This window comes from Papaver somniferum, unplaced genomic scaffold, assembly GCF_003573695.1.
Source record: "Papaver somniferum cultivar HN1 unplaced genomic scaffold, ASM357369v1 unplaced-scaffold_19, whole genome shotgun sequence".
In the NCBI taxonomy this organism is placed as follows: domain Eukaryota; kingdom Viridiplantae; phylum Streptophyta; class Magnoliopsida; order Ranunculales; family Papaveraceae; genus Papaver; species Papaver somniferum.
The window spans coordinates 6,982,230-7,007,255 of record NW_020628818.1 but is presented as its reverse complement, the minus strand read 5'-3'; the positions used below and the strand labels follow the sequence as shown (position 1 = coordinate 7,007,255).

At 37.0% G+C, this 25,026-nt stretch overlaps 3 protein-coding genes and 1 pseudogene across 5 annotated transcripts; 1 reads left to right on the top strand and 3 right to left on the bottom strand.

Moving 5' to 3' along the window:
- Positions 1 to 840: 840 nt before the first annotated feature.
- LOC113338465 lies at positions 841 to 2,725 on the bottom strand (annotated as a pseudogene).
- A 1,012-nt stretch (positions 2,726 to 3,737) lies between these two features.
- Positions 3,738 to 6,531, bottom strand: LOC113338245 (glycerol-3-phosphate 2-O-acyltransferase 6-like). Its single transcript, XM_026583699.1, has 2 exons — positions 5,750 to 6,531; positions 3,738 to 4,720 (listed from the first exon to the last, which is right to left on the bottom strand). Exons 1-2 carry the CDS (start codon positions 6,389 to 6,391, stop codon positions 3,863 to 3,865), a joined length of 1,500 nt encoding a protein of 499 aa, XP_026439484.1. The 5' UTR covers positions 6,392 to 6,531; the 3' UTR covers positions 3,738 to 3,862.
- A 5,042-nt stretch (positions 6,532 to 11,573) lies between these two features.
- On the bottom strand, positions 11,574 to 22,540 carry LOC113338695 (vacuolar sorting protein 18-like). 3 transcript variants are annotated; one of them, XM_026584064.1, is made up of 24 exons: positions 22,436 to 22,540; positions 21,994 to 22,180; positions 21,669 to 21,884; positions 21,421 to 21,560; positions 20,723 to 20,818; positions 20,279 to 20,346; positions 19,576 to 19,677; positions 19,283 to 19,427; positions 18,934 to 19,077; positions 18,729 to 18,848; positions 18,475 to 18,531; positions 18,029 to 18,088; positions 17,127 to 17,234; positions 16,647 to 16,789; positions 16,080 to 16,158; positions 15,331 to 15,393; positions 15,055 to 15,185; positions 14,268 to 14,373; positions 13,909 to 14,097; positions 13,244 to 13,471; positions 12,975 to 13,130; positions 12,570 to 12,731; positions 12,111 to 12,230; positions 11,574 to 11,992 (listed from the first exon to the last, which is right to left on the bottom strand). In XM_026584064.1, exons 2-24 carry the CDS (start codon positions 22,154 to 22,156, stop codon positions 11,819 to 11,821), a joined length of 2,970 nt encoding a protein of 989 aa, XP_026439849.1. In that variant the 5' UTR covers positions 22,157 to 22,180; positions 22,436 to 22,540; the 3' UTR covers positions 11,574 to 11,818. The 3 variants fall into 3 exon arrangements, with proteins under 3 accessions (XP_026439849.1, XP_026439851.1, XP_026439850.1); XM_026584066.1 differs by lacking the exon at positions 22,436 to 22,540 and adding an exon at positions 22,283 to 22,409; XM_026584065.1 differs by lacking the exon at positions 22,436 to 22,540 and having other exon boundaries at positions 21,994 to 22,403.
- Positions 22,541 to 23,504: 964 nt separating this feature from the next.
- Positions 23,505 to 24,680, top strand: LOC113338464. The gene is made up of 3 exons (XM_026583883.1): positions 23,505 to 24,007; positions 24,111 to 24,201; positions 24,360 to 24,680. The coding sequence occupies exons 1-3, from the start codon at positions 23,505 to 23,507 to the stop codon at positions 24,678 to 24,680; spliced, it is 915 nt and encodes a 304-aa protein (XP_026439668.1).
- The last annotated feature ends 346 nt before the right edge of the window (positions 24,681 to 25,026 follow it).

The window sequence follows — 25,026 nt, the reverse complement described above, 5'->3', positions numbered from 1 at the left end:
CTTCTGTTTATGTTTTACTTTCAGGAGCTACAGTGTCTTGAGGCTGTGGGTGGGTGATGCTAATCCAGGTATTTACTATTACTATTGGGATGGGATGTTCATCTGTGTATTATGCGAATTTCGTAAAAGATCTAACTTGTTCTGACAAATTACAAGCAAATCAAGTCTGCTCAATTAACCCCATGATCACCAATGAACTTCGCCATTCCAAGCCCAGTAGCTCCTGCCTAAATAGCAGAACTAAGATAATCAACTAAGTCAGCCAAACCTTTGATTGTGTCACAAAACCTGAAGATTGCTCTGGAACCGTAATGTCACTAGTAAGATAGCAGAGAAAAATAGTCCGTGGAATGTGCGTGCAGATGCAGGTGTAAGCATTTGCCTTTTATCAGTTTGGTACACTGAGTTTTCCCCCAGCTGCACATAGAATTAAACTGGTCGTGGTTGATACCTCGTTCGTTTTTTCTTCTTCTTTTTTTTGCCTCCTTAGGTCACAGATGTATGGACATGTCTATTGTCCATGTGTTTAGTGAGAACAAATTTCATTAAACTGATCCTCTTAAGTTTCGATATCCCACTTATCATTCTGTTTTTATGATAATTGCGTAGGTATCAAAGAGATTCAATTTGTTATTAATATCCAGATTTCTTATGTTATGAACTCGAACTAGGAAACGCACAAGGTATGATCTTTTGTAATTCCATGCACTCTAATTTGTGTGTTCTTTTATTGGGTTTCTTAATTTATTAGAAATTAGTTGATCTTGATTTTGCGTAAATTTTCATGGTTTAGTCTAAATTTGGGACTCTAATGCCGCGTTTACAGGCATTGGTGTTTTATGAACTTGTCTGATGCTATTAGGTTGTGGTTCTTGGAGGTGAGTCTTTCGGTAAGACAATGGCCGGTCATGTTGCACACAGTAAGGCTGAAATGGAGATTACAATGCATTTTCCTGACCAAAATTAAGAACCAAGAACAACAATTGTTTACTGATAAAAACAAAAGCCCTTAAACAAAATTAGAGATATCTAATCTAAAACACCTGTCATCCCTGTAACAATCTTAAACTCAATTTTGTTCATAAGTAAATCCATTATTTCTTTGTTGGGACACGGCCATCAGTTCCAACAAGCATCTTATACTTATCTTTTCTAGTCAAATTGGTGCATTCAAATTCCAGCACTCCAGCCAACATCCTCTGAATGTAATTTGCAACCTCAATCGGCGACTTCCCGCCTCTGCAAGTTAACTCCATAGGCACTTGATCCAGAAATGTAATCTCATAAGTTGGCAAAGGGTTCATTAGCACGAAATAAGGGTCCATCAGCTTAAACCCACGAGTCGATGTACCATAAAACACTGTCTGCTTGGTATTAATGGCAACCGGAACAATCCTATCAGTGAGCTCAGCAAAGAGACTACTGAACCTTAGTAGAAAGGGTTCCCTGCAAGTCGTTCCTTCTGGACAAATCATCACATCACCTTCTTCAAGCAAACGTCTGATATTGGCGGAATCATTCTCTCTTTCTCTTGCCAATGCTACTGTTTTTATCGGCGAGATTAATTCGGAGAACTTGCTTACGCTGTATGTGACGCAACTTATATTTCTTCCCAAGGCAGCTGCTGTGAGGATGGGGTCTAACACAGTTCTATGATTAGAAACAAAAAGAACTCCATTTTGGTCTTTCTTGCGTTGAAGTGGAGGAGGATTTCCCTTGACAGTTAAATTTATACCAAGGATTTTGAACATGTACTTAGCTGCAAGTTGTTGTGGTAGTGGAATGATGAGATAGATCCTGAGAAGAGAAAGGATGAAACCAATTGGCATCCATAGGAAAGTCAAGAGGGCAGCTAATGGCGTCGGTCTTCTAACCAGTATCCCTTCATGAAAAATCACTGAGCTTAGAAGCTTGTTTCTTGGAAGTGGTTCACATTTGCTTCTTGGTACCATGTAACTTTCCTGCAAGCACAACCAAAGATAAGCGATTTGTTAACTGACCATGTAAAGACTAAATGGCCAACTGAGGCACCATTCTGGAACTTGTAACGCAGAGACAACAGTTACCGTTTGGCATGTAAAGATTATACCTTACAAATGGACATGAAACCATGATCTGTTTATATGTCACCAACACTATCTGGCAGATTTTCACCAAATTCTCTCAGTACAGCTTCTGTCTTATGCACCCCAACAAGAACACCTGGTTTCATAACAAACCCACTTGCTCTACCAGATTTAGGCAGTACTTGAAGTTCTGTGCCAAGAACTTTATCAGCTCCCAAATAATTCTTCACAAATGGTTCAACCATAATTCTTGGATTTGCAGTAACGACATATTTTTTCCCGAAGGAATTGAAAACTCTCCAACTCTCCGGATGAACGTCTTCAGCATAAAATTTTGATAAAACTGATCTTGACACAACTTCGATATCTCTGATTCTTAAACCAGCAAAAGTTATGAAGATGAGAGCTTCCATAGCAAAAGATTCAGATATAAAAAAGTGAGAGAAGTAAACAAAAGGAACTGACAGTAAAAGTAGTAGTCCTCTAAAGAGACTGCCGCCTTCAATTGCCATAAGCATGTAATACGGGAAAGCACTTGGAGAGATAAGAATGCCTCCGTCTAGGCCAGCAGCCACCGACTGATTTGCACGGTTGTCGGAGTTACATGCTGAGATGGGTTTGAAAATTTGAGTGTTAGTAAATCTTGCAGAAGAACCCATTTGTGAATGATGAGAAGAGAAATGCGCAGGTAGTTGGTAATGATCATCAATGAGATTGTATCATATCATATAAATTAGAGGTTAGTTAAGGAGAGGAAAAGTAGAGATGGGTTAGTTAACTGTATGATGTTTGATTCGTTTTTCTTTTTGCATTTAGCATGAAATTGAGATGAGCATGTTTTTTTGTGCTTCTGATAAGCTTAGTTAGTGCCTGCTAAATAAATCCGTTAATTGGTCACATATATATGGCTGTCCACATCAATCGCCACATGGGAAATGACTCGTCACTTTAATAAGATGAAGTGTAGCTTGGTTTCTTACCTGTCCAAATTTGTTGCAGGAGGATGTGTTGCGTGAGAATGTAATAAGTTGCACATGAGATTTTGGATCGTTGTGTGATTTATCACCCTTTGTCCACTTCATGGTTGCTTGGTGACATGGATGGGTTAATACTTAATAATGCCTGCTAAATAAATCCGTTGTGGTTGGTCAAATAAAAAATATCCGTTAGTGGTTGCATATCACTGTCCACATCAATCGCCACATGGGCAATGACTCATCACTTTAGTCAGATGAGGTGTCGCTTGGGTTCTTATCGTGTCAACTGCCACATGGGAGATGACTCCTCACTTTACCTGTGTACATTTGTTGCACGATCAGCATGTAAGTTACACATGAGATCTTGGATAGTTGTGTGATTTTGGATGGGTTGATCTCCATATCTACTCCAGCTACCTATCTTAATCTTATACATTTGGGGTTCCAAATTCCCCTTGAATCAAAAGACAATTTCCAATAATTTATGTTAACTTTGACGGGCTCATGCATAGTGCATTAAACACAGCATTTCCATGAATATTCAGTTTCTGTTTAACGTGGACGACATTAGCTCGAGCATCTTGTTACTTGTAATTTTCCTAGGCAGGCAGGTGCAATCAAATATGTTTATTCGCACCAAAACCCAGCCTCTGCAATTTAACTTAACTGTCGACTGGCGCCTTGCTAATGTATATATTTCATAAAAATTGCCGATTATATATATATCACTACAATAATTTGCTAACAACATTACAAATATTTGAGTAAGTACTCAACTCCCATCCAACAACAAATTACACAATATAATGAACTTTTCTGTTACTTAGACCGCACAATGCCATCTGTTCCGGCGAGCATCTCATACTTATCTTTCCTAGTCAAGTTGGTGCATTCAAACCCGAGCGTACCAGCCAAAACCCTCTGAATGTAATTCGCAACCTCAATAGGAGACTTCCCACCTTTGCAAGTCAGCTCAGTAGGCAACTGATTCAAGAACGTAATCTCATAAGTAGGCATTGGGTTCATGAATACGAAATACGGATCCATAAGCTTAAACCCACGGGCCGATGTACCAAAAAATACACTTTGCTTCGTGTTAACCGCAACTGGAACAATCCTGTCAGTGAGCTCAGCAAACAATGCACTAAATCTAAGAAGAAACGGTTCTCTACAAGTCGTTCCCTCTGGACAAATCACTAAATCCCCTTCTTCGAGCAAGCGTTTGATATTTTCAGCATCTTTGGCTCTTTCTCTCGTCAGAGCTACGGCTTTAATAGGCGATATCAACTCTGAGAATTTGCTTATACTATATGTCACACAACTGATTTTCCTCCCTAAGGCTACAGCAGTCACCACTGGGTCCAAAATGGTCCTATGATTGCAAACAAAAAGAACACCATGTTGGCCTTTTCTCGGGGCAGGAGGCGGGGTTCCTTTCACGGTCACTTTTATACCGAGGATCTTATAAGTGTACCAAACAATTCTCTCCGGCAAAAAGATGTTGATGTAGATCCTGAGAAGGGATAGAAAAAACCCGATTGGAAACCATAAGAATGTCAAGAGTGCAGTCATCGGTGTCGGTCTTTGAACCAATCTTCCTTCGTGAAATATCACCGGACTTAGAAGCTTGTTCTTTGGTACTGGTTCACATTTAGTCTTTGGAACAATATAACCTTCCTGAAAATCACAGAAGAAATGATTATATTAATTAAAAACTCACCAATAAATGCTAACTACTAATAATCACGGCCAAAGTACCTAAATCGGTTTCTTAACGGCATCAAAGAAGGCCAGCTACTTCTCAACAAATATCTTTTGTACTTTTGCTAAATGAATCCACGACTTTCGCTTCCATTAAAAAAGTGTTTCTTCTTGTTAGTTAAGAAGATGTCCTACTTAAGTTTTAGTATAACAACCAATTACTATTATCAACTTGGTCCCTATTCAAGTAGGTTAGGGTTGCCCCCTATTAAAAATATCTGGTACTGAATCTACTGATATTACCTTGTATTTGTAATTACTGTCCCCAACCCCAGTCCTAGCTAATTAACCTTAGGTCCCATTAACAATGGACCACTTCAACAGAAAAATATTTCGAATTTCTAACCTCTTCACTGATGTAATTTACTGTATTTCAAATAAGGTGGTTATATTTTTACTTGCATGCAGCATGTCAAAAACGGTGTGAATGACATACAATTGACACTTATTCTAGTTCGTTACAATGACGAAAACCGGTAAAAAAAAATAAAGGAATCGCTACATCTCACACTCTTATTGTAAGAACTGAACCGGTAAACAAAAGTATCAACAGGCTGTATTTCAAACATTTCTATTTAGGGTACAAGTGTTTTGGAGGAGTTTTGAAAACTCAGGTTCGTCAAGTCAAGTCAAAAAGTACTAATTTTTTATCGACAAGCTTGCATGTGAGTGAAAATAGTACCAAGTTTGTTGGATATTTCCTTGTCTTGTGTGGCCATCCAAACGCCGAAAATATTAGTACCATTGAAGTTTAGGAGATATCATTTAAGGTTTTTATTTCTAGGTGGACCTATAATTAGAGGACACGAGCTATTATATAATCAAGTGGTCCTAGAATTGGAGGACCTTATAGCGGCCATCTAACAAAACCTAGAAAAAACATTTCATTAAATGTAATGAGAATATGTTAAAATACGTAGAGAATAGCGAGGAGGTGAAAGTTACCTTGCAGATGGACATGAAAGCATGATCAGTTTCCCTATCACCCATACCCAAGTCAGGCAAATTATCGCAAAGTTCTCTTTCTAATGCTTCTTTCTTATGGACCCCAACAAGAACACCTGGTTTTTGCACAAACCCACTGGCTCTACCAGATTTATACAGCACTTCAAGTTCTGTGCCAAGAACTTTATCAACACCGAAGAAATTCTTAACGAACGGTTCAACCATAATTCTCGGATTTGCAGTGACGATATATCTTTTACCGAATGAACTAAACACTTTCCAGCTCTTAGGATGAACATCTTCAGCGTAAAACCTTGGTAAAACTGAACGTGCAACGATTTCGATATCTTTGATTTTCAGACCGGCGAAAGTTATGAATATGAATGTTTTGATAGCTAATGCTTCTGATATGAAAATGTAAGAGAAGTAAACAAATGGAACAGAGAGTAAAAGGATTAGTCCTCTTAATAAACTACCAGCTTCAACTGCAACCAGCATGAAATATGGGAAAGCGCTGTTAGATATTAAAAGAGTTCCGTCTAAATCCGCAGCTACCGATTGTTCTGACCGGTTTTCGTGATTACATTTCGAGATAGGTGGGAAACCATGATCATGGTTTGAGTTATGAGCAAGAGAACCCATAGTTGATGAACAAGCAAAATAATAATCAAGAATGGAAGAAGAATGAAAAGAGAGTAGATGATAATGCAGGTGTAGGCAGCTTTGAGTTAGGTTTGTTATGGGAGAGGATGGAATTGAAGAGAAGAAAAGACAAAGAGATTTCTGTTTGGAGTGTGAGAATTGTACGCGGTGTTTAGTTGGTATTTATGCAGCACGTAAAAATTATTTTGTAGTATTTAATGAATTTAATTTAATTATTTTATTAAAATTTGATTACTTTAACTTTTTATTAATAAGATGTCACACCATATTAACACTGCACAAAATGCGTAAAACAATGTAATGTAATGGTCCCTAGCCACCAGGAATTTGTTTTTGTGAATCGAAGGGATTCATGTCATTTAGAACAGTATTACATAGATTTTACAAGTTTCTTCATCACAAAGAAAATTAGTGTTACGTCCGCATATTATTTTCACAGAAAATCAGATTAGTTATTCTGAGTATTTAACTAGGCTAGTTATATGAGATTTTATCCCGGGGCGGAGCCATAAAACTCTCTAATGGGAGGCAAAGAAATAGAAATTTTGTATATAGACTGATGAAAAATTGAACCGAAATTTAATCCGTCACCGACACGTAAAAGTCACCGGCCGTTCTGGCTTAAAAGTATAGGGCCTAAGAGCAACTGCAATGGACGAGTAAACCCAAATTTTCAGTCGAGTGGGCTGGCATAGTGGGACGGACCATCGATTAAAATTTGATCAAAGAGTAAAATCCAGACCAAATTTGGTCTGCGATCAAGACCAAATCCAAATATAGTCGGGCGTTGATATAATCTCCGCCATTCATCGGGCGTTGATATAATGTCCGCTACACAAGGGGCGTTGATATAATGTACGCCTGAAACGGGGCGTTGATATAATGTACGCCCGATGGGGCGTTGGTAAAGATAACGCGAAATGGGGCGTTCATATACTTAACGCCCCACTTTTCACAATTTATGAAACTTGCATGGGGCGGGCTTTATACCTCCGCCCCATTTTTTTTTATTTTTTTTTGTGAAGCGTATACTATACCAACGCCCCACTCGCGCGTTATCTTTACCAACGTCCCACTCGGGCGTTATCTTTACCAACGCCTGATCCCAGACGTAATGTTTATCAACGCGCGACCAAATATACTCTTTTCCCACTACGCCACATGACGGACTAAACCCAAATTTGGTCTTTTTTTTTAATCTTTGGTCTTTGGTTGTACTGGCACCACCGTGGACGCTCTAATGATATACAATGTATCAAACAACATTCAAATTAGATCAACAACAATACCATACGGATTGTTAATGTAGCTCAAGGAGAATCTTCCTTTGTTCACCCAATACGGAAAATAATTGATGGGTGTTCATTTTTAAATAAACAAGCTGTACGCGATAGTTTGCTTAAACAGTTATCCTTGAAATAGGTCCCAAACAAACCTAACAATAAAAAGTAATCGCATTTCAAGAAAATGGAAAAACCAAAATGTCACAGAAGAAGGGTGTATTATATGTACACCTCACTCCTATCCAACTCATCCAGCTGCAAAAACCCACCATGTGTGTAATAACTTTGTACCAATATTATTATTTTTCATCAACAGAGGGCATCATAGATCCATAGAGGTGCCCTAACCCACTTACATGAAATTGGGCAACTATTCATTAAAGACACAAAAATCACTTTAGGGACATCTGATAAGTTTTAATTAGGGGAGTTAATGAAGTAGTTGAAGGTTAAAGATCAGTGTCAAATAAAATCCACACGTCAATTCAACTATGCTAAACCTTTCGGCACCGATTCTTTCTTTCACGTGTCTTTTAATTCATAATGTTTCCGACTGCCAAGTCCTACCGGATCAGCTCGACTCTGAATTTTTTCTTTCCGGGTGGACAGTATGGTGGACATGCGGAAAACAACCTTTCATCGACCATCAGTGACTACATTAACATGTTGACAGTTAATTGCTCATAACTAAAGTGGATATAAAGAGAGGCACATGATTTTTTGGACCCGAATGCGTCATCCATAATTCAGATTTATGCACATTCATTATGAGAGAGCCTTTAGTTGGTGGTTCATAAGACTACTGTTGTACTAAAGCTGATTATTAGAAGTAAGAACATCAAATTCTAAGCCGTTTTAACCTTGCATAAGTGGTAACTTTATTTTTCTTTTTTTGTTCGTAGCCAATGAATGTCATGCCATTAATGCATAGTACATGGGCGTTGGCAACGGAACATCCCTACAACAGTGAATAAGAACGCTTAAAAGAAAATATCAGTCCGGAACCTCGACTCAACATCTCGCACTAAAAATCCATTTAAACAGCAAGAGACATGAATCTTTGCTTAAATAACCCTCTTAAGTACTCAGACAATACAATGGTCATCTCAAGATACAGCAGACACAAGGGTGACCTTTTTCCCTGGATCAAATTCTCTGATGGGCCGAGCGGCACATGCACCTCCATCCGACCAATCTCAATTTTTATCAGACGGCATTGCACGCATGTGGAGGCCCCATCTAATCTAAAGTGCAGGCAAGAAAAATCAACGTTGTCTCTCAGATATTTTTCATTTCGTTTCTTAGTGGGACATAGATTATTTGGTGAAAACGCTCGACAAATCCAGCTGACCACAACAACTCAAGGTCTTACTAACTGAATGTTAGTCTTAGCAACAGCAATATTGGCTAACTAAATCCGAACCAAAAGCGATGCAAGCACAAAACCTACTGAATTGACACAGGAAATACAACCCGAGTTGGAATAAAAATTTAAGGTCTATCAAAGGCAAACACGACCGGACTAATGAACCTACTCTTAAGCTAATGCAACTTGATTCAAGCTAATGCCACTTGAACCACTTGATTAAATCTAAGTTCGTCATTATAAACGTGAACCCTATACAAATGTCAATGTGAACCGACAAATCTATAGGATTAGATGAAATGGGCTTAGCCACCATCATTCTCATGCATATTAACGTTCTTCACAACTTTTTCTTGAGATAAAATTTCAAACCTCACACAAATATTAACTACTATATTTCTTTCCATGTATATTTTGCGGTTCGTAATGTATCTTCTAATTATAAGAAAAACTTTTTGACTGCTTTACACAAAACATTACTCAAAGTGAAACCTTTTAATCTGTTAGGTATCAACTTCAACCCACCGCCCCCTTCGAAATCTTCTCCACTCTTGTCCTCCGTTTTTGTTTTTACTCTTCCACAAGACAAAATTTAGCCAAAAAGCAAACAGAAAGTCCTAATTGTTGAGCTATATTTAGGTTGCTTGGAAAAATTGATCACTTACCTAAATCCCTTTCAAGGCTCTGCCTAGCAATCCCTAACTCAAGAAAAATACACATGCAAGACATCCATAAACATAACCCATTTTTAGACACAAATCTTATGACCAAAACAAACACTAAACAAACTGTTCAAATTGGCGAAAAGCTTTACTCTCCCCTTTTCACCAAAAAACAAAGAGTCTGATAATTCATACAACTAAAATATCTTTTAAGAAGAGTGAAAATCTAGCAGCTTTTAACTAGGGGTAAAAAGGAATCTGAAAGATGGTGAAGCAGTTGAAAGATGGTGAAGCAGTTGAAAGTTGGTTCTACAACCCAGATCCAGTTAATGGCTGCTTCCCCACAACTTTTCTGATTTTTTTTTATTACCAAGACGTGATAGCAAATAGATAGACTGTGTAGCCATCAGGGTGTACTCTGATTTACATGTTTCAACTCTCTATAAAATGATGGTGGGAATTCAATCAGTTCTTACCATTAAAGGTAGGTTAAAGGCGGAAGAAAAAGTTAGACATCAAAGTGCACAAAATTCTGCCAAGCCTGACAAAACTTAGAGTGAAAAAGAATAACATTAACTCTCTGAATGTATTAATCTGATATGCAGCACTGTAAAACAGAATAACCATATGGTTTCGAGGTACTAGAATAATCAGGAAGTACAGTGTACACCCATTTTTTTAAGAAGGGTCATAATGCTACCAAACATAGTGAACTGTAATGTACTCTTACAGTATCAGGGTTTTCAAGGAGAGTACCATAAATTTCAATCACGGCACGTCATTTCTAAGTTCCAACTCCAGTTGGGTTGTTGATATCCTTAGTCCCCCTTCATTTACCATCAATGATCAACTCCAGTGAAGGAAAAGAAAATGCCTAGATGTATACTACTAGTTTTATAAAAAAAAAAAATTGAAGTACCACGAAGTGACATTAGATACACAAATACAGACAAGTGTAGCAACCATCAAGGTGTACTCTGCTTTACATGTTTCAACTCTCTCTGTAAATGACGGTAGGAATTCGATCAGTTACTACTATTAAAGCTAGGGAGAAAACGAAGAAAAAGCGAGACATCAAACTGCACAAAAACCTTACAAGTCTGACAAAATTAATGAGAGTGAAAAAGAATGATCCTTGTGTAGTTACCTCTCTGAATGTTCTAAGAAACCTTAAAAGATTACATTCAAAGTAGATCTGATAAGTAGAGTGCTGTAAAAAAGAATAATGATATACAAAATGGTTTTGAGGCAGACATCAAAGAAGTACAATATACACATACTTTTAAGAAGGGTATAATAAAATCCTATCAGACAATGGGAACTGTGATGTACTCTTATGGTTGTTAGGGTTATCAACAAGAGTACTACCATAATTTTCAATTATGGCACCTCATTTCTAAGTTCCATCTTCAATTGTGCTTGTCGACTTTACAGTCCCCCTTTATTTATCATCAATGATACTCACAATTAAAATGGAATTCCCACTACTCCCTACCATAGCAATTTACCGACATATCCCTTTGATTAAGGTCCGTGACGTTGACTACTGGCAAGTTGATTTCTAACTTCTAAGCAAAACAAAATTTCCCCACTAACTTATACTTTGTGTGTCATTGTTTTCTAGCAAGAAACCTAATGCGCTTTTTCCTTCATTTATTTACTTAAGTTTCTAACTTGAGAGTGGAATAACTCATCTTTTCTTGTTTCTGAATAACTTGAATGAAAACAGATTCAAGGTGGTCGAAAAACACTATTCATACGATTCTCTTCACTGTTGGTTTAACTTCTAAGCTATAAATCATAAGAACAGCCACTGTTCTTATGTTTTCTATCTTACTTGCATTTTCACATATGAACTGTGAACTGTCAATATATTAAGGTACAATACAATTAATATTCAATTGTTAAAAACGAAGTACAATGTTCAGTTTTTAATTCTAAATATAGATACTCAAGGAAAGACTACACAAGACCTTACAATCTGAAGCTCTACATCAAAACTCAGAGATAAGGATAGAAGTTGCATGTAAAATAAAACATAAATTATATGCACACTACACAATTGCAATCCCAATATATACAAAAGAAAAGACTATTATATAACTAAAGAAAGGCTCTTCTGACCTGAAAGAAGCTGTGGGGTTTTTATGTCCCATGAAGAAACGTTTTCCTCATCAGGAAGTATAAACGGCAAGGAGATCTCTCGAATCATCAGATCACCACAAAATGGACATTCACTAGCTATGGCGTCATCCAGCTGTGAGCGGAGCTGCTCAATACACATTAACCAAGAAGAAAACACATCAGTTTAAAAACAATGACAGATATCAAATTAAATATATCTACCCAAACAAAATCAACAATTCAGCCAGAATTTTAAGGTCAACCTTATCTTCTGGGGTCATACTGGTAAGTGATTCTTCTTCCGTTACCATGCCATTTGAATCTTTTGTGGATTCAACGCTGAGTAGACTGAGTTGCTTCTGTAGATCCAATATATACTCTGCCTGAAATTTCACCAATAAACTAGATGAAAAACAATTAAACATATTTGTGTCTTGCGGATGTCTGTTTCCAAGCAAATGTGGGTACATAATGACCACAAGGAGGAAATCTTTTCCAACTGACGTATTTCTCATATATTTTACTGGATTAACGCGCATGCTCAATTCACAGGTTCATTTTGCCACAAAGAATAAGGCCGCAAGTTTCATAGCACGATCCAAGAATTATTAGACCATTGTCATGCAGTTATCATGAGTCAAGAATAACTAATTGAAATAACTTGAAAAGAAAGCATACAAAAATCTATTGAAGATTCCATTAAGTAAAAGAAACAAACTTACTTGGGCTCGGTTACTAGATTGTGTCACATGAGCTATAAGGCATTGCGCATGGAAGGAATGCCCGCAAGGAAAGACGTAGAACGGAGCCATCAAACCAACTGATGTATACCCTCTTGCTACGCGTTCTAACCCTCCAACAGTTAGAATTTTCCTTCTACAAACCTGATAGCCGAAAGGAAGATTTTACATGTTAGGTCAAGCAATAAAGTTTGCAATATTGTAGCAAAATAGTAATCCAGGAGATCAGTGGGTATGACTTGCAAGATATAGATAAGAATTAAGGATGTCCAAATAATCTGTCACAAGTTAGTGTTAACTACAAAACTTGAAATACTTGCCAGATAATTGGCACTAGGATCTAGCTAACCAAACAAATGCAAAGAACATAATCGAGTGGATCAATACCCCGCAACCCTCGTCACTTTCTATAACAGCATATCTTTGAGCAAGGGCAGTGATATCATTTCTTATGTTGTCTGCACCATGAGTTGCTTCGTTCATCTCCTGTTTGAGTTGTTCAATTTGCTTGTTGTAGTCCTCCAATGAAGAACAAATTGCTTCCTAAAACATTGAATACCCAGACAAACAAATGAACTCAACAGTGGAATTTATGGAAATGCGAAGACCATTGCATATACTACATGCTGGATATGTAAGTTTATGTAATGCATTACTTTGAAATCATCAATCAGAGCAAAATCTGGAAAGAACGGTAGAATGTCTTCAATCTTTAATAGCCCGTCAGTTTCTTTGAGAAAGGCTATAGCCTTTCGTATGTTTTCCCTTTTAGTTCCCTTCTCCTGCTCAATGACATGCTTTGCAACCATAAGCCAAAGCTTCTTCCTCAAATCTTCATCATCTTCAACTTTATCTGCTTCAGCCATAGCTAGTTCTGGGTCAACCTAGAGCGCCAATGGATATGCAATTGGTTAGAAAAGAAAAATTAAGAGTATGCACACTTGCTGCCTAACATGCACCATTAGCATTTTCAAGAATTGTGCAACATCCCCTCTATGTTTCAACTACTAGTTCCTCGCAGAAGCACGTAATACAATACCCACCCACCCTCCCAACCCCTCAGAACATAATAAATATAATATGAAATTTCTCAATCTTATTCTCCTGAAATTGTTGAATGACTTCTACAAAGATCACAAGTAACCGTGAAAGCATGATGCAAATAATCAGGAAAAATATATATTTAAAAAAAAAAAAATTCAATCACTTACTTGCTTTTCCGTTGAACAAAACCAAATTAATCGCACTATATAGCTCTAGTTTGAGGAAATTATCCAGGCAACAAGTTAATAAGATCCAACTTAGAACATATTATTATCACCTGAAGAGCAAGAGCAACAGCCTCTTCATGCATGGACATCATGCTGTATATGTGAACACAAGCACGCATCCTCTTTTCCTTCAAACAAAGGCGCAAAGCATACTTGGGATCATAGAAAAACTCTGGGCCATTTGCACGTCCTTTTCCAAATTTGCATTGCAGGAAACGCAAAAGTGCACTATCATCCTCCTAATAGCAACCTCGCGAAAACATAATAATGTTATATAAGCAGTATAAGGTTATAAAGAATAAGATATATACAGGAGTTGAGTTAATTGAACTGAAACTCTGTTCAGAATGCACAAACAGACAGTAGACTCGTGAAGCAGCAGAAATCTAGCAATGTAAGGTTTTCCAACCTGTGTAGCATACAGTGAGAGCAGTAAGTTATGCACACCAGTATCCTCATTGACCAAACGGTGGACACAGTATTCCAGATATTTGATGACCTCGTGCGTTTCATTCCTGTAGGCAAAGTTGCTGGGTGGTAAGTTCAAAACTCGTATACAACATAATCCACCGTCAGAGAAATAAGTAAGAGATATGATCATGAAAGTCGTGAGAATCAACATGCAGCATATTCCACGAACACATGCATGGGAAGGGAGAGCAGTTCCATACAAACTTATCATTCTGGAGTCCGTGTTAAAGTTCCACTAATCATTTTGTTTCTACATTATCTCCTAGGGAAGAACTCTAAGTTAAAGGTTTAAAGTACTAAGGTATGAAACATAACAGATCAACTAAAAAAAGCTAAGGACATAAAAAGGAAAGTCAAATGAGACTGTCCAAGGGAATTCTCCAAAGGGATGTTGGTGTGCACCACTATCTTATGCTGTTTCACTATTTATCATTCCCCGGGGTACTTGACCTAGACTGCCTAATCCCCATCTGTTTTTGTAAGGGGGCTCTCATTATAGCTAACTTAGCCACTTTAAGCAAACAGAAAATTTTGGAAGCTCAGTCTAGACAGTAATTCTAGCAAAGGGACTACGCACTAGGCATCTCTGTACACAAATTTATAGGCTGCCACCTTTTAGTCTAACCATGTATTCTTTTAGTGTAGTAGACTGCTGAATAATATCCATAGCTACATTAAATGGCAAATGCTGTCAGATATGCAATCTATATTTAAGTACTCATTACTTAGCATGAGGTTCACTTGAATAACGCATCATTGCAGGAATCAGTCTCCTAGGATTTAGGTTGCTTGTGATCATCCATGATTCTACAGTTTCGTATGCATCAAGCATGATCAGATCCGGGGCAAATTTGTACTGCAAATAAAGGAAGAATATAATTATTTTTCAGCATAACTGAACACAAGATAAAGAAACAGCGTACTCAGTCCATTTGTCTACCATAAACTGCACGAATCAAGCAACCTTAAAGCAAAACAAAAAGAAATTGTTCATCATATACCTGCAATTCTACATTAACAGCTGGTTTCTGCAGTACTTCCAGTGCTTTCTTTGCTTCTCCTTGCTAAACCAAACACAGAGGAGAAATTAAAACTTTGCAGTTCTACAGATTCGCCAACACTTCCCCGATACAACCGCTGCTTATTTTAAGAAATTAAAACTTTGCCTAGAGTTTCAGGTATCGAGGGAGCATCATTTTATAGATAATAAGAGAAAATTGTGCCACGGAATAAAAAGAAAGAAATGTTGATATCTAAATGGCCAAACTAGTAAGATGTATTAAATTCAAAATTGTGCGCAATGAAAAAGCAACCACGCATAACCATGAAAACTGAACCTCGGGGTGAAACAAGCCACAGTATAGGTTGTCATTTTAATACCATCAAGATTAACAGATAAAAGCAGAACGCTAATCATGATAGATGATGAAAACTAAGGAAACCAAGCTCATATAACAATCTCAGAAGTTAATTGCAGAAAAATGTAGAAAACAGTATAAAACAATATTGGCACAAATTGTGATTAGGTTCCACTTTAGAGAACCAATACGCTTCACAAAATGTACACCTCCTGAAATCAATGATTGCAATAAGGTAGCCTGCTTGATTTTAGGACATATGTTACGATTCAGTCAATATTCTGTGATCAAATCTTGGAGAACACCCTCCACTACCGAAGATCAAATATTCAGTCAATATTTTACAATCATGTTTTATAACATTATAGTAGTATTGCAGACACTATGCATACCTGAATATAATGATGAACCACAATCTCATAGTGCTCCTTCAGATTAGCAAAATAGACTAGTTCATCAACTCTACCATAGCTGCAAGAATTGTGAAAGGCAAGAAACAAAATGACTTGTCGATTTCAGAAGTTGAAAGTAACTAAATAATAGAAACAAAAAAAAAAGAACTACAAATGGAAATGAGCAATCATTGTCTCAATAAACAAATCAAACAAAATAGTGATTAGTCTTGGTTTGGAGAATTTAAGTACCGATCACTGAGACACAAGGAGTACAAGAATGCAAGTAACTAAATTCTGAAGTGTTAAAATGAGCAGTCTAATCCATGTCATAACAATCAAGTCAAATAATCAACTCAAAACTCTTCTGCCAGAAGTACAAGAGCCAAGAGGAGTTTAACCAATATTTACCCAAACTCATTTGTTACAACCAAGAGAAAAAGTCTAGATCCATCACGCACTGCGTGTAAAATAAGCAGCAGAAAACTAACAGTCAACTATGGAAATACTCATTACATGAAAGAATATGCAGGTTTGGTAAGTAAACTGTGTACAACACAATCATACCTTTCTAATAGCGTCATAGTGGTCACCTCATCCAGTACATCTTTGCTATCACTGAGAAAAGCTCGGAACTCCTGAATGATGGAATTGTACTCTGAGCTGTGGTTATTTGAAGCTGTGTCATCCTCCAACAATAACCGATTGATCTAAAAAGTTGCAACAAATAAAGGAAGCATCAGTCAGGAACTGACAATCTGAACGGCAACATCCTCATTGAAACTTAGACGTGTTCTGACGCATAACTCCGACCATTCATTACAGGCCTGGTATCTTCAGCCAAGGGTGTAATGATACAACTAGCAGTTTCATACCATCAATATGAAGATTAAGGCCTAAGCTTACTGATATAAGGTTTAACTCTAACACAAGACAGCCTCAAACTAAGCCAAAGCAATCATATGTGATCATGAGTACCAAAGGAGCTGTGCATATGTATGTTTGTATGCGAGATAGAAATCAGTTTCTTGAAGTTGAGAAAGACACCTTATCCAAGTACAACTCAGTAGCCCACGTGGATATCATAGTTATTTGACACTTATCATCTTTCCTAAGATTGTCAAGTTTCCGCAATAAAAAAGTTCTTAAAGCATCCTGCAATAAAAACAAAGACACTTGATCATTAACATAGTTTTATATTGGTAACATCAAGATTGAATAATTGACAACTAATACTAAAGCCCAAAAGAGGTATCAGCAAGACTACTATCATATAATAATGCATATACGATATGATTATCTTTCCATGAATACTTGCCACATGAAATAAGCACTTTCGAGCATGATATGAAGAAAACTGAGACTAGGTTTTCAATGCGTTGAAAGATAACTTCTAGAACAGTAACACAGATAGAGCAAAATCTTTCAATTTAGTTGCAACTGCAATTGATGCTCAGCAAGGACTGCAAACACTTGAAGCGCTTCTTCAAGTTTATGCTGCTAGCTGCTGGTGCTATGAGACCTTCCTAAGATGTCTACCGATTTAGTTTCTCTTATATATTGTGAATTTTTCTATCCATTTAGTGTTTTAACTTCTAATAGTAACTTCATAAAGTTTCAAATTAACCTCCAAGTAACAAACCCATACTAAGATGAAATCTCCTTATAATACTTTGTTACTTAGCTTATCCTTTGCTATCCACAGATTCAGACGAGGGTCTCAACAAAGATGTGGACATGTTAGTAACATCATGAAGAACTGGATATAACCAATCGAACTCCATAAGGACCGTTTTCAGATTAAGTCCCCAAATGCGTAATGCACCATAAGAAAGAATAATTTCCTCAGATGGATTAGACCCTCTACTTATAAAATAGTGATATATCTCATGTCTGAGAGGTATTAAGATATGACATATAACTTGAATTTTTAATGGAAGATCACTTACCTGTTCGTTAATACTTATAAACTTCAGTGTGATCTCTTCAAATGATAACAAGTAATTGATCTGCAACAAATATGTATGACAGTTACCAAAACTATTCATCTTGTGGAAATATAGAGAATCAAGCCATACAACTTCAAGAAAACATGTTTTAAAAAAATGCTTATGGAAGCAGTAAGGAGGATGTATTTTCAATTGCCTAATCCCTTCTTAAGACTGGTATTTTCTTCCCACAACAAGTGTAACCAATGGCCATCTTAAATACGACGAGCCAGACAACCTGATATAATTCCCCAGTAAAAGTATCATAGTCTAAAACCTAGCTGTAAAAAAAGGCACCCAGGCCCCACAACTTCTTATGGTTATTGAAGTGTAAAGTCTAATATGTAACTCATATATGAGAATTTTCTAAAGATTATAAATAGAAAAATGTACAGTAAAAGACTTACCTTAGAATAGAAGGACGCTGCTCTGAAGAAATCTTTAGTAGAGAAAGCAGCCTCAGCCTGCAAACAAGTTATGACACTTATGAATGTTCAAAAGAGAGAAGATAAAAGAGAACTGTGATTAGAAGGGTAGCTACAAGTCTGATGACAAAGATAATAAGATTGCCTAAGTTATATTTCCTTTTCTCTCAACTATTTTGGTCACTGTTACCTGATGTTTAATTAAGTTGCAACTGAATATTAATTTCTCTCATTACCTGCACCAGATATACTTGGTCTCTCTGGAAAGGGTCTCGGCAATTGGCTAAAGCTGTAGCATATTCCTTCAAATCCAGATAAACCTGCCACATATCTCGTCCTTCATCTTGAACAGATACCTGCAATGTCTCTTGCTCAGTACACAAAATCTTAGTGAAGGTAAAAGACATAATAGCAGATCCTTAATTAACTCAAGTAGTGAACCTGAAAGATGGAATTCTGGTCATAAGCGTAGAACAAACCAGCCGTGGCATCACCACACAATCCAATAATCGCTCTTGAAGCTGATTCTGAAGCGTGATCAAACTGCAGTTCCTCGATAATGTTTTCGCTAATTCTGTTGACAACCTACACACCATTAAAAGTTCATAACCCATGAGAAATCAATTTTTGAAGGGCTATAAATTAATATTGCGTTCTTTGTTGACATGTTTTTCAAAAATAGAGGATTCATGGCAAGGTTTCACAAACAGGGAAATTCATAAAGTAAAATCTACTCTTTTGACTGATTGTCTAAGACCAAAAAAAAGAGGCAACAGTGTCTATTCCGCACCTTGACTTTATCTCCTATGAGAAGCAGATAATGAAATTCGGATACAGCAAGCGATCTAGGTTTTACTGCTTCTCCACCGTCACTCAATTTTGAATAGCTCAACAAGGCCTTATTCTCCACAAAATTTTCGTCTCCATTGGATGAGCTGCTCAAGAATTTTCCAAAATTAAATACCAATAAGAATCGATTCAAACCCGAAGCAACCATCTAAACTGTGAGAAACATAAAATTTACCATATCGTAGCAATTTATCTATTACGTGTTATATGACATAGTACAACGTGTCATTTTACCTGTGTTGTGCTCCAAAATTCAGGTCACCATGATAGATACCTGCCCCAGAAAGCCAGGCAAAATGTACAGCTCTACGTTGCTTGATAAAGAAGTATAACTCACTGCAGCACAGGTGAATTGAGGAAAACTTTTAGTTTCCTAAACTAAGCAAAAAAATTATAAGAGGAAAATTGTCAAGAATTACTGAGTTCAAAAATCAAGTAAATAGCAACCACGTTTAGCATAATATATTGAACATGGTTTGAAGTGTCGATCTTGAGGTAAATGTTAATCAACTAAAAAGAAGAGCGTCTTTGGCTACAAAGAGAAGTGTGTTTGAAATCGCGGTTGAAATAGTATGGAACATGGATATGAGAGATGAAACTGAAAATATGTGACTCACTTAGCATAGTATAAGTTTCTAAACACTAACATTGAACTCGAAACATCTGGAACCATATAGATAATGCCTACAGATATAATGGACTCTGATAAAAAATGCAAATTCTACAAATGGAAACAGTTCTAGGAGTTTCATGGTTTGCTTTACAGTCAAAATTATGTACTGGATATTTGGTAAGACCATAGGAGCAAGAATAAGAATTAACATAAGTATTTTAATATTCTATACTCATCTATTATATGTAAGAAACTATAGACAAACATGCGGAATGTTTCTGGCTGTCATAACTTCAATATAGAGCTGTCAATCAAAAACCTTGCCTATTTGGTATATCTCCTGGAAGTTCCATAAAATGTACTGCTCGATCTGAGTAACTGGCGAAAACTGTCTGCAGAAAGTGCAGATTCACAAGCATCAATTAAGATAAAGTTTCAGAACAAGTATCAAATTTCCATATGATAAAAGAGATATCAATATATTGGTGAAATTTGGATGAAAATATTAAAATTTTGAGTCTACATAAAGTTATCACAGAATCTTTGTGCAAACAATTATCTCAAAAAGATTCTTTTCATTTGGAAACAGAAATTTGAAAAAATCAGCGTTTACTTATTAACAGTTAGGAGAATTTTGAATGAAAAACCCAGATAGTACTTCAATATAGATGTATAACAGTTAGAGCTAGAGACCTTTATGCACATTCCTAGTATGTACAAGTAGACATAGATACAGAAATGGAAACCTAAAGAAATTCCTTTACTTACATCCAGTGCTCCAATGCCAGTAAAAGAATAAAGTCGTGTTGGAGTAACAGCCATCACGTAATATCTAGTTGCATTACTGAGAGAAGCAACTTCCATCTGTAAAACACAATAGCAATTTGAAGACACTTCAACAATAGCACAATATTCAAAGCCCAATGAAATAACTACATGTAGATTGCAACGCCCCCAAAAAGTTGAAGGACAAAGCAGGCTCCTTAATTATTAATACTGGAAAATACAGAAAAATTCCCTCACAAGTGAGATGAGCTCAGGTCATAATTCTACTGTAAGAGCAAGCAGCGATGAAGCTGGGAAGTTGAATCTAGGTGGGCTAAGTTACTATTGAATTGGAAAGAAAATCTCATGTGGGATATACTACAATCTTACTAAAACCCAAACTATTCATAAAAACACCTTTGGAAAATACCAAAGTTCCCAGGATGCGGTGGGCAGTGCTATAGCCCGAGCTAGTACATAGCTCCTTCCCAGGGAGTAAGAAAGCATGCAAGAGGATAAAGAACATTGCAAACAAAAGAAAAAAAAACCACGAAACTGAAGAAAATGAGTTCTTTTTGCATATGGCTCTGGTTACCAGGCTAAGTTACCAGGGATGTTGTTACAAGTGCTGCATATAGCTGTGGTTTTCGAGAAAGGTTAACTAGCTTTTGCTAGAATGTTTCACAAATATAAATAAATACCTGCAAACCCATGAAGGCCTCAGGGAGCTCTGACAATTCATATAAATTATTTATATACTTCTCCTTCTTATCCTTCTCGTCGACCGCCATTTCATAAAGCTGACCATTATCCGTCCCAAGAATGATTTCTCGTGTAGAAGCTAAGTTTATAAAAATATCAAAGGTGACAAACAAAATTAAGAATACAAAACCAATGTGAGCAAACTTTAAACTAAAGGGCAAGTAAAACACCAACTATTCACAATTACCTTCTGTTATCTGTTGCCTATTCCAAGCAACCGTATTTACAACAACACCTTTCAATTTGTTTAGTATGCGAGGCTTACTCCATTTAGCATGTGTATAGTATGTATCAACATCTCCACCACTAAATACAACAGCTATACAATGACTACCTCCTGGATCAACAAATATTCTATGCACAGGTTGTTCTCCAGTTCTATTACCAGCAGAAAGATCAAGATCTGCAAACAAAGACATATCAATTGACTAAAGCCACAAAATTAACTAGACAAAAATACAGTTTAGGTCAAATTAAAGGGAAACTATTCTAAATTTGTTGAAGAAACAAACCATAAGATTCGCCCATTCCAAAATCATGGCGAATAACCCATCCTTTACTTGTTCCCAATACAATAACATCATTTCCAGCAGCCATACAAGTAATAACACCATGACCTTTTGCTGCATATCTTTCTAGTAGATCCACCGAAAACACATTCTTGACCGTATCCATTATCAAATTTGAGTTATCCAAATCCTATAAAATCAAAGACACACTATAAGAATCAAAATCACCCAGTCAAACACTTGACGATCACCTGAATATACATTCTCAATAACATCAATTATGAAGCAGAACCTAGACATGAAAACTAATTTCCAATTCGTTTTATAGGATCGCAATTGGACATCTAATCTATGAAGAATTTTATGTAATTAAAACAAAACGAAGAAGATGAAACTACAGATTCTAGGGTTTTTATAATGAAATCCTGGTGAATATTGAACTTACAGAGAGTTGATTTGGGTTCGCTCCAATGTATTATCCTTAACAAGACTCCACAGCGTTGGATTTTCAAGAGACTGACAGGGTGTTAGTCCCGAAGGGAGTTGGGTGTAGTTGTGTTTTTTCCCGTTTATCGTGAGGGAGTTCGAGTGAATTTCTCAAAATCCCCGTTAGTCGTGGGAAAGTTTAGAAGAGTCTCCCCAACTCCCTAGAAAACCCCGTTAGTCGTGGGGAAGTTTGAAAGAAACTCTTAAACTCCCTGTTAGTGGTAAAAATTAGAATGATAGAGAGTTTGTCTTTTTTGGGAGTTCTGGGGAGTTCTAGGAGTTTATAGTGTATTTTTGCCTCACTCCAAATCTCTCAAAAAAAGTACAGATTTTGGGAGAGTCTCTTAAACTCCCTACACTCAACACACCAAACTCTCTCAAACTCCCTATACTCTCTTACACTCCCTCCAAATCCCCAAGATTCAAAATACATTAAACTCCCTCCAACTCACTCGTGGACTAACCCCTGTAAATTTAAAGAGAATTTTCTTTTTCTTTTCCTTTTTTTTTCAGAAGAACTGAACAAGTATTTCAGGTTTTAGGTGAATGTTTGCATTTTCATGTATGTGCAAACGTTTACTTCATTTCATGCCAATCCCCGTAAGAATGAGCTGCAGATGTTTTACTAAATATTACCGCGCATCATCGCCCCATGGTACCCCAGGCCCAGACTATTATTACCTTACAAAATGAGATTGCCTCAATTGTACGGGCGGTTCCGATGGTAAATGGCTAAACCCTCCATTTGCCATGCCAGCTGGCCTGGAAAACTGGCCGTGCCACTATGGGAGAAAACACAAACGACCGAGTCTACACCGACCGGTCTTAGTTGAACCGCCAGCGGTCGAGACACCGGTCGGTCTTGTAATCGCCGCTTATTTGAGTGAATTAACGGCTATTTTCCCCAACATTTATCTATAAATTCGCCTCATTCAATTAAATTTAATCACACCTAATTTTCTCATTAACTCTATCTTTACTCACTCTTTTGTACCATAATCATCTGTTTAATTTTTTTTTCCAGCCCAATGGATATGGATTCTTCTGAAGAAGAAGTGCGTATTCATATGGATCGATTTGAAGAACAACAACGAATATTCGTTCAGGCCTTGAAACAGATTGATGATGATTCAAACGAAGATAAAGAACTAACCAACACCTTGATGCAGCTAGATTCATCGGGGCAAATACCTAGAGATCCAGAGCCAAAAGAAGTGTTCACAAGAAGATATACGTACCGTGGTCGGGATGAATGGCACGAGAAGCTGATGCACGATTATTTTCTTCCTGACTGTGTGTTCTCTGATGAAAATTTCCAAGGCCGATTCTGCATGCCCAGACATTTGGTGCTAAATATTATTGGTGAGCTTTGTCAGGTAGAACCTCAATTTAATTCCCAGTATGATGCACTGAATATTAGGGGTCATAGCCCTGAACAAAATGTTACTTCGACTTTGAGGATTTTAGGATATGACAGACCTCCAGATTCTAATGATGAGTACCTTCGCATTAGCAAAACAACTGCATACAAGTATCTTGCGTTGTTTTGCAAAACAATGATTAATCATTTTGGTCCTACTTATTTACGAAAACCAACTGATGCAGATATTAGAGAAATATTAAAGCAAAATCAGGAAAGAGGATTTCCCAGAATGCTGGGTAGTCTTGACTGCATGCATTGGGTATGGACCGGATGCCCTACCTATTGGGTCGGTCAGTATAAAGGTCACTACCCAAAACCAACGGTGATCCTTGAGGCTGTTGCTTCTTATGATTGTTGGATATGGCACGCTTTTTTTGGTCTCCCAGGATCTCGGAACGATGTAAATGTTTTACACAAATCGCCTTTGTTTGAAGATTTAAAGTATGGAATTTCTCCTCAGGTAAATTTCGCTATCAACGGGAATCACTACACTTATGGTTATTATCTTGCAGATGGAATTTATCCAAAATGGTCAACTTTAGTTCAATGTTACCGTCATCCACCTGTTGGTGAAATGGGTCGTTCATACTCGTATTTCAATAGTAAACAAATGAATCTGAGAAAAGATGTGGAACGGGCTTTTGGAATTCTGAAGCAGAAGTTTGCAATCATTTGTGGGCCTTATCGTGGTCTAAGTGCTCGTGAAATGCATAAGACTATGCTGACTTGCATCATTATGCATAACATGGTTATCCAGGAGACTCGTCGTAATAAGAATTAGACTAACCATCAAGATGAAGACTTAAGGCCTAAGATTATACCAGCAAGAGGATTACCTGCAAGGAACTATGCGCAATTGACCATTCATATTGAGAACAGAAACCTGTATAACAGGTTAAGGGAAGATCTCAGAGCGAATCTGTGGGCTGAGTTTGGAAGATATGGGGGACGAATTGAGTAGTTTCATTTGTTATTTGTTTGTTATTTGTTTGTTATTTATTTTTATTTTCTCAAATTGTTTAATTTTCATTTGTTGTTCCATAAATTATCTCATTTGTTTTTCCATAATTTTGTTTTGTAGCTGTTCTAAAAGTAGCGGTCTAGACTTAATCGTTAGCGGTCTAGAC

Coding starts and splice junctions, on each gene's coding strand:
- LOC113338695 (XM_026584064.1), bottom strand. CDS start 22,156: ATGGATACGGTCAAGAATGTGTTTTCGGTGGATCTACTAGAAAGATAT. Junction 13,472..13,908: donor CTGTTGCTCTTGCTCTTCAG/GTGATAATAATA, acceptor TTGGCGCTCTAG/GTTGACCCAGAACTAGCTAT. Junction 11,993..12,110: donor GTATGACCCCAGAAGATAAG/GTTGACCTTAAA, acceptor TGTATTGAGCAG/CTCCGCTCACAGCTGGATGA.
- LOC113338245 (XM_026583699.1), bottom strand. CDS start 6,391: ATGGGTTCTCTTGCTCATAACTCAAACCATGATCATGGTTTCCCACCT. Junction 4,721..5,749: donor CTTTCATGTCCATCTGCAAG/GTAACTTTCACC, acceptor TGTGATTTTCAG/GAAGGTTATATTGTTCCAAA.
- LOC113338464 (XM_026583883.1), top strand. CDS start 23,505: ATGGATATGGATTCTTCTGAAGAAGAAGTGCGTATTCATATGGATCGA. Junction 24,008..24,110: donor AGCAAAACAACTGCATACAA/GTATCTTGCGTT, acceptor AAGCAAAATCAG/GAAAGAGGATTTCCCAGAAT. Junction 24,202..24,359: donor TTGGGTCGGTCAGTATAAAG/GTCACTACCCAA, acceptor ATTTCTCCTCAG/GTAAATTTCGCTATCAACGG.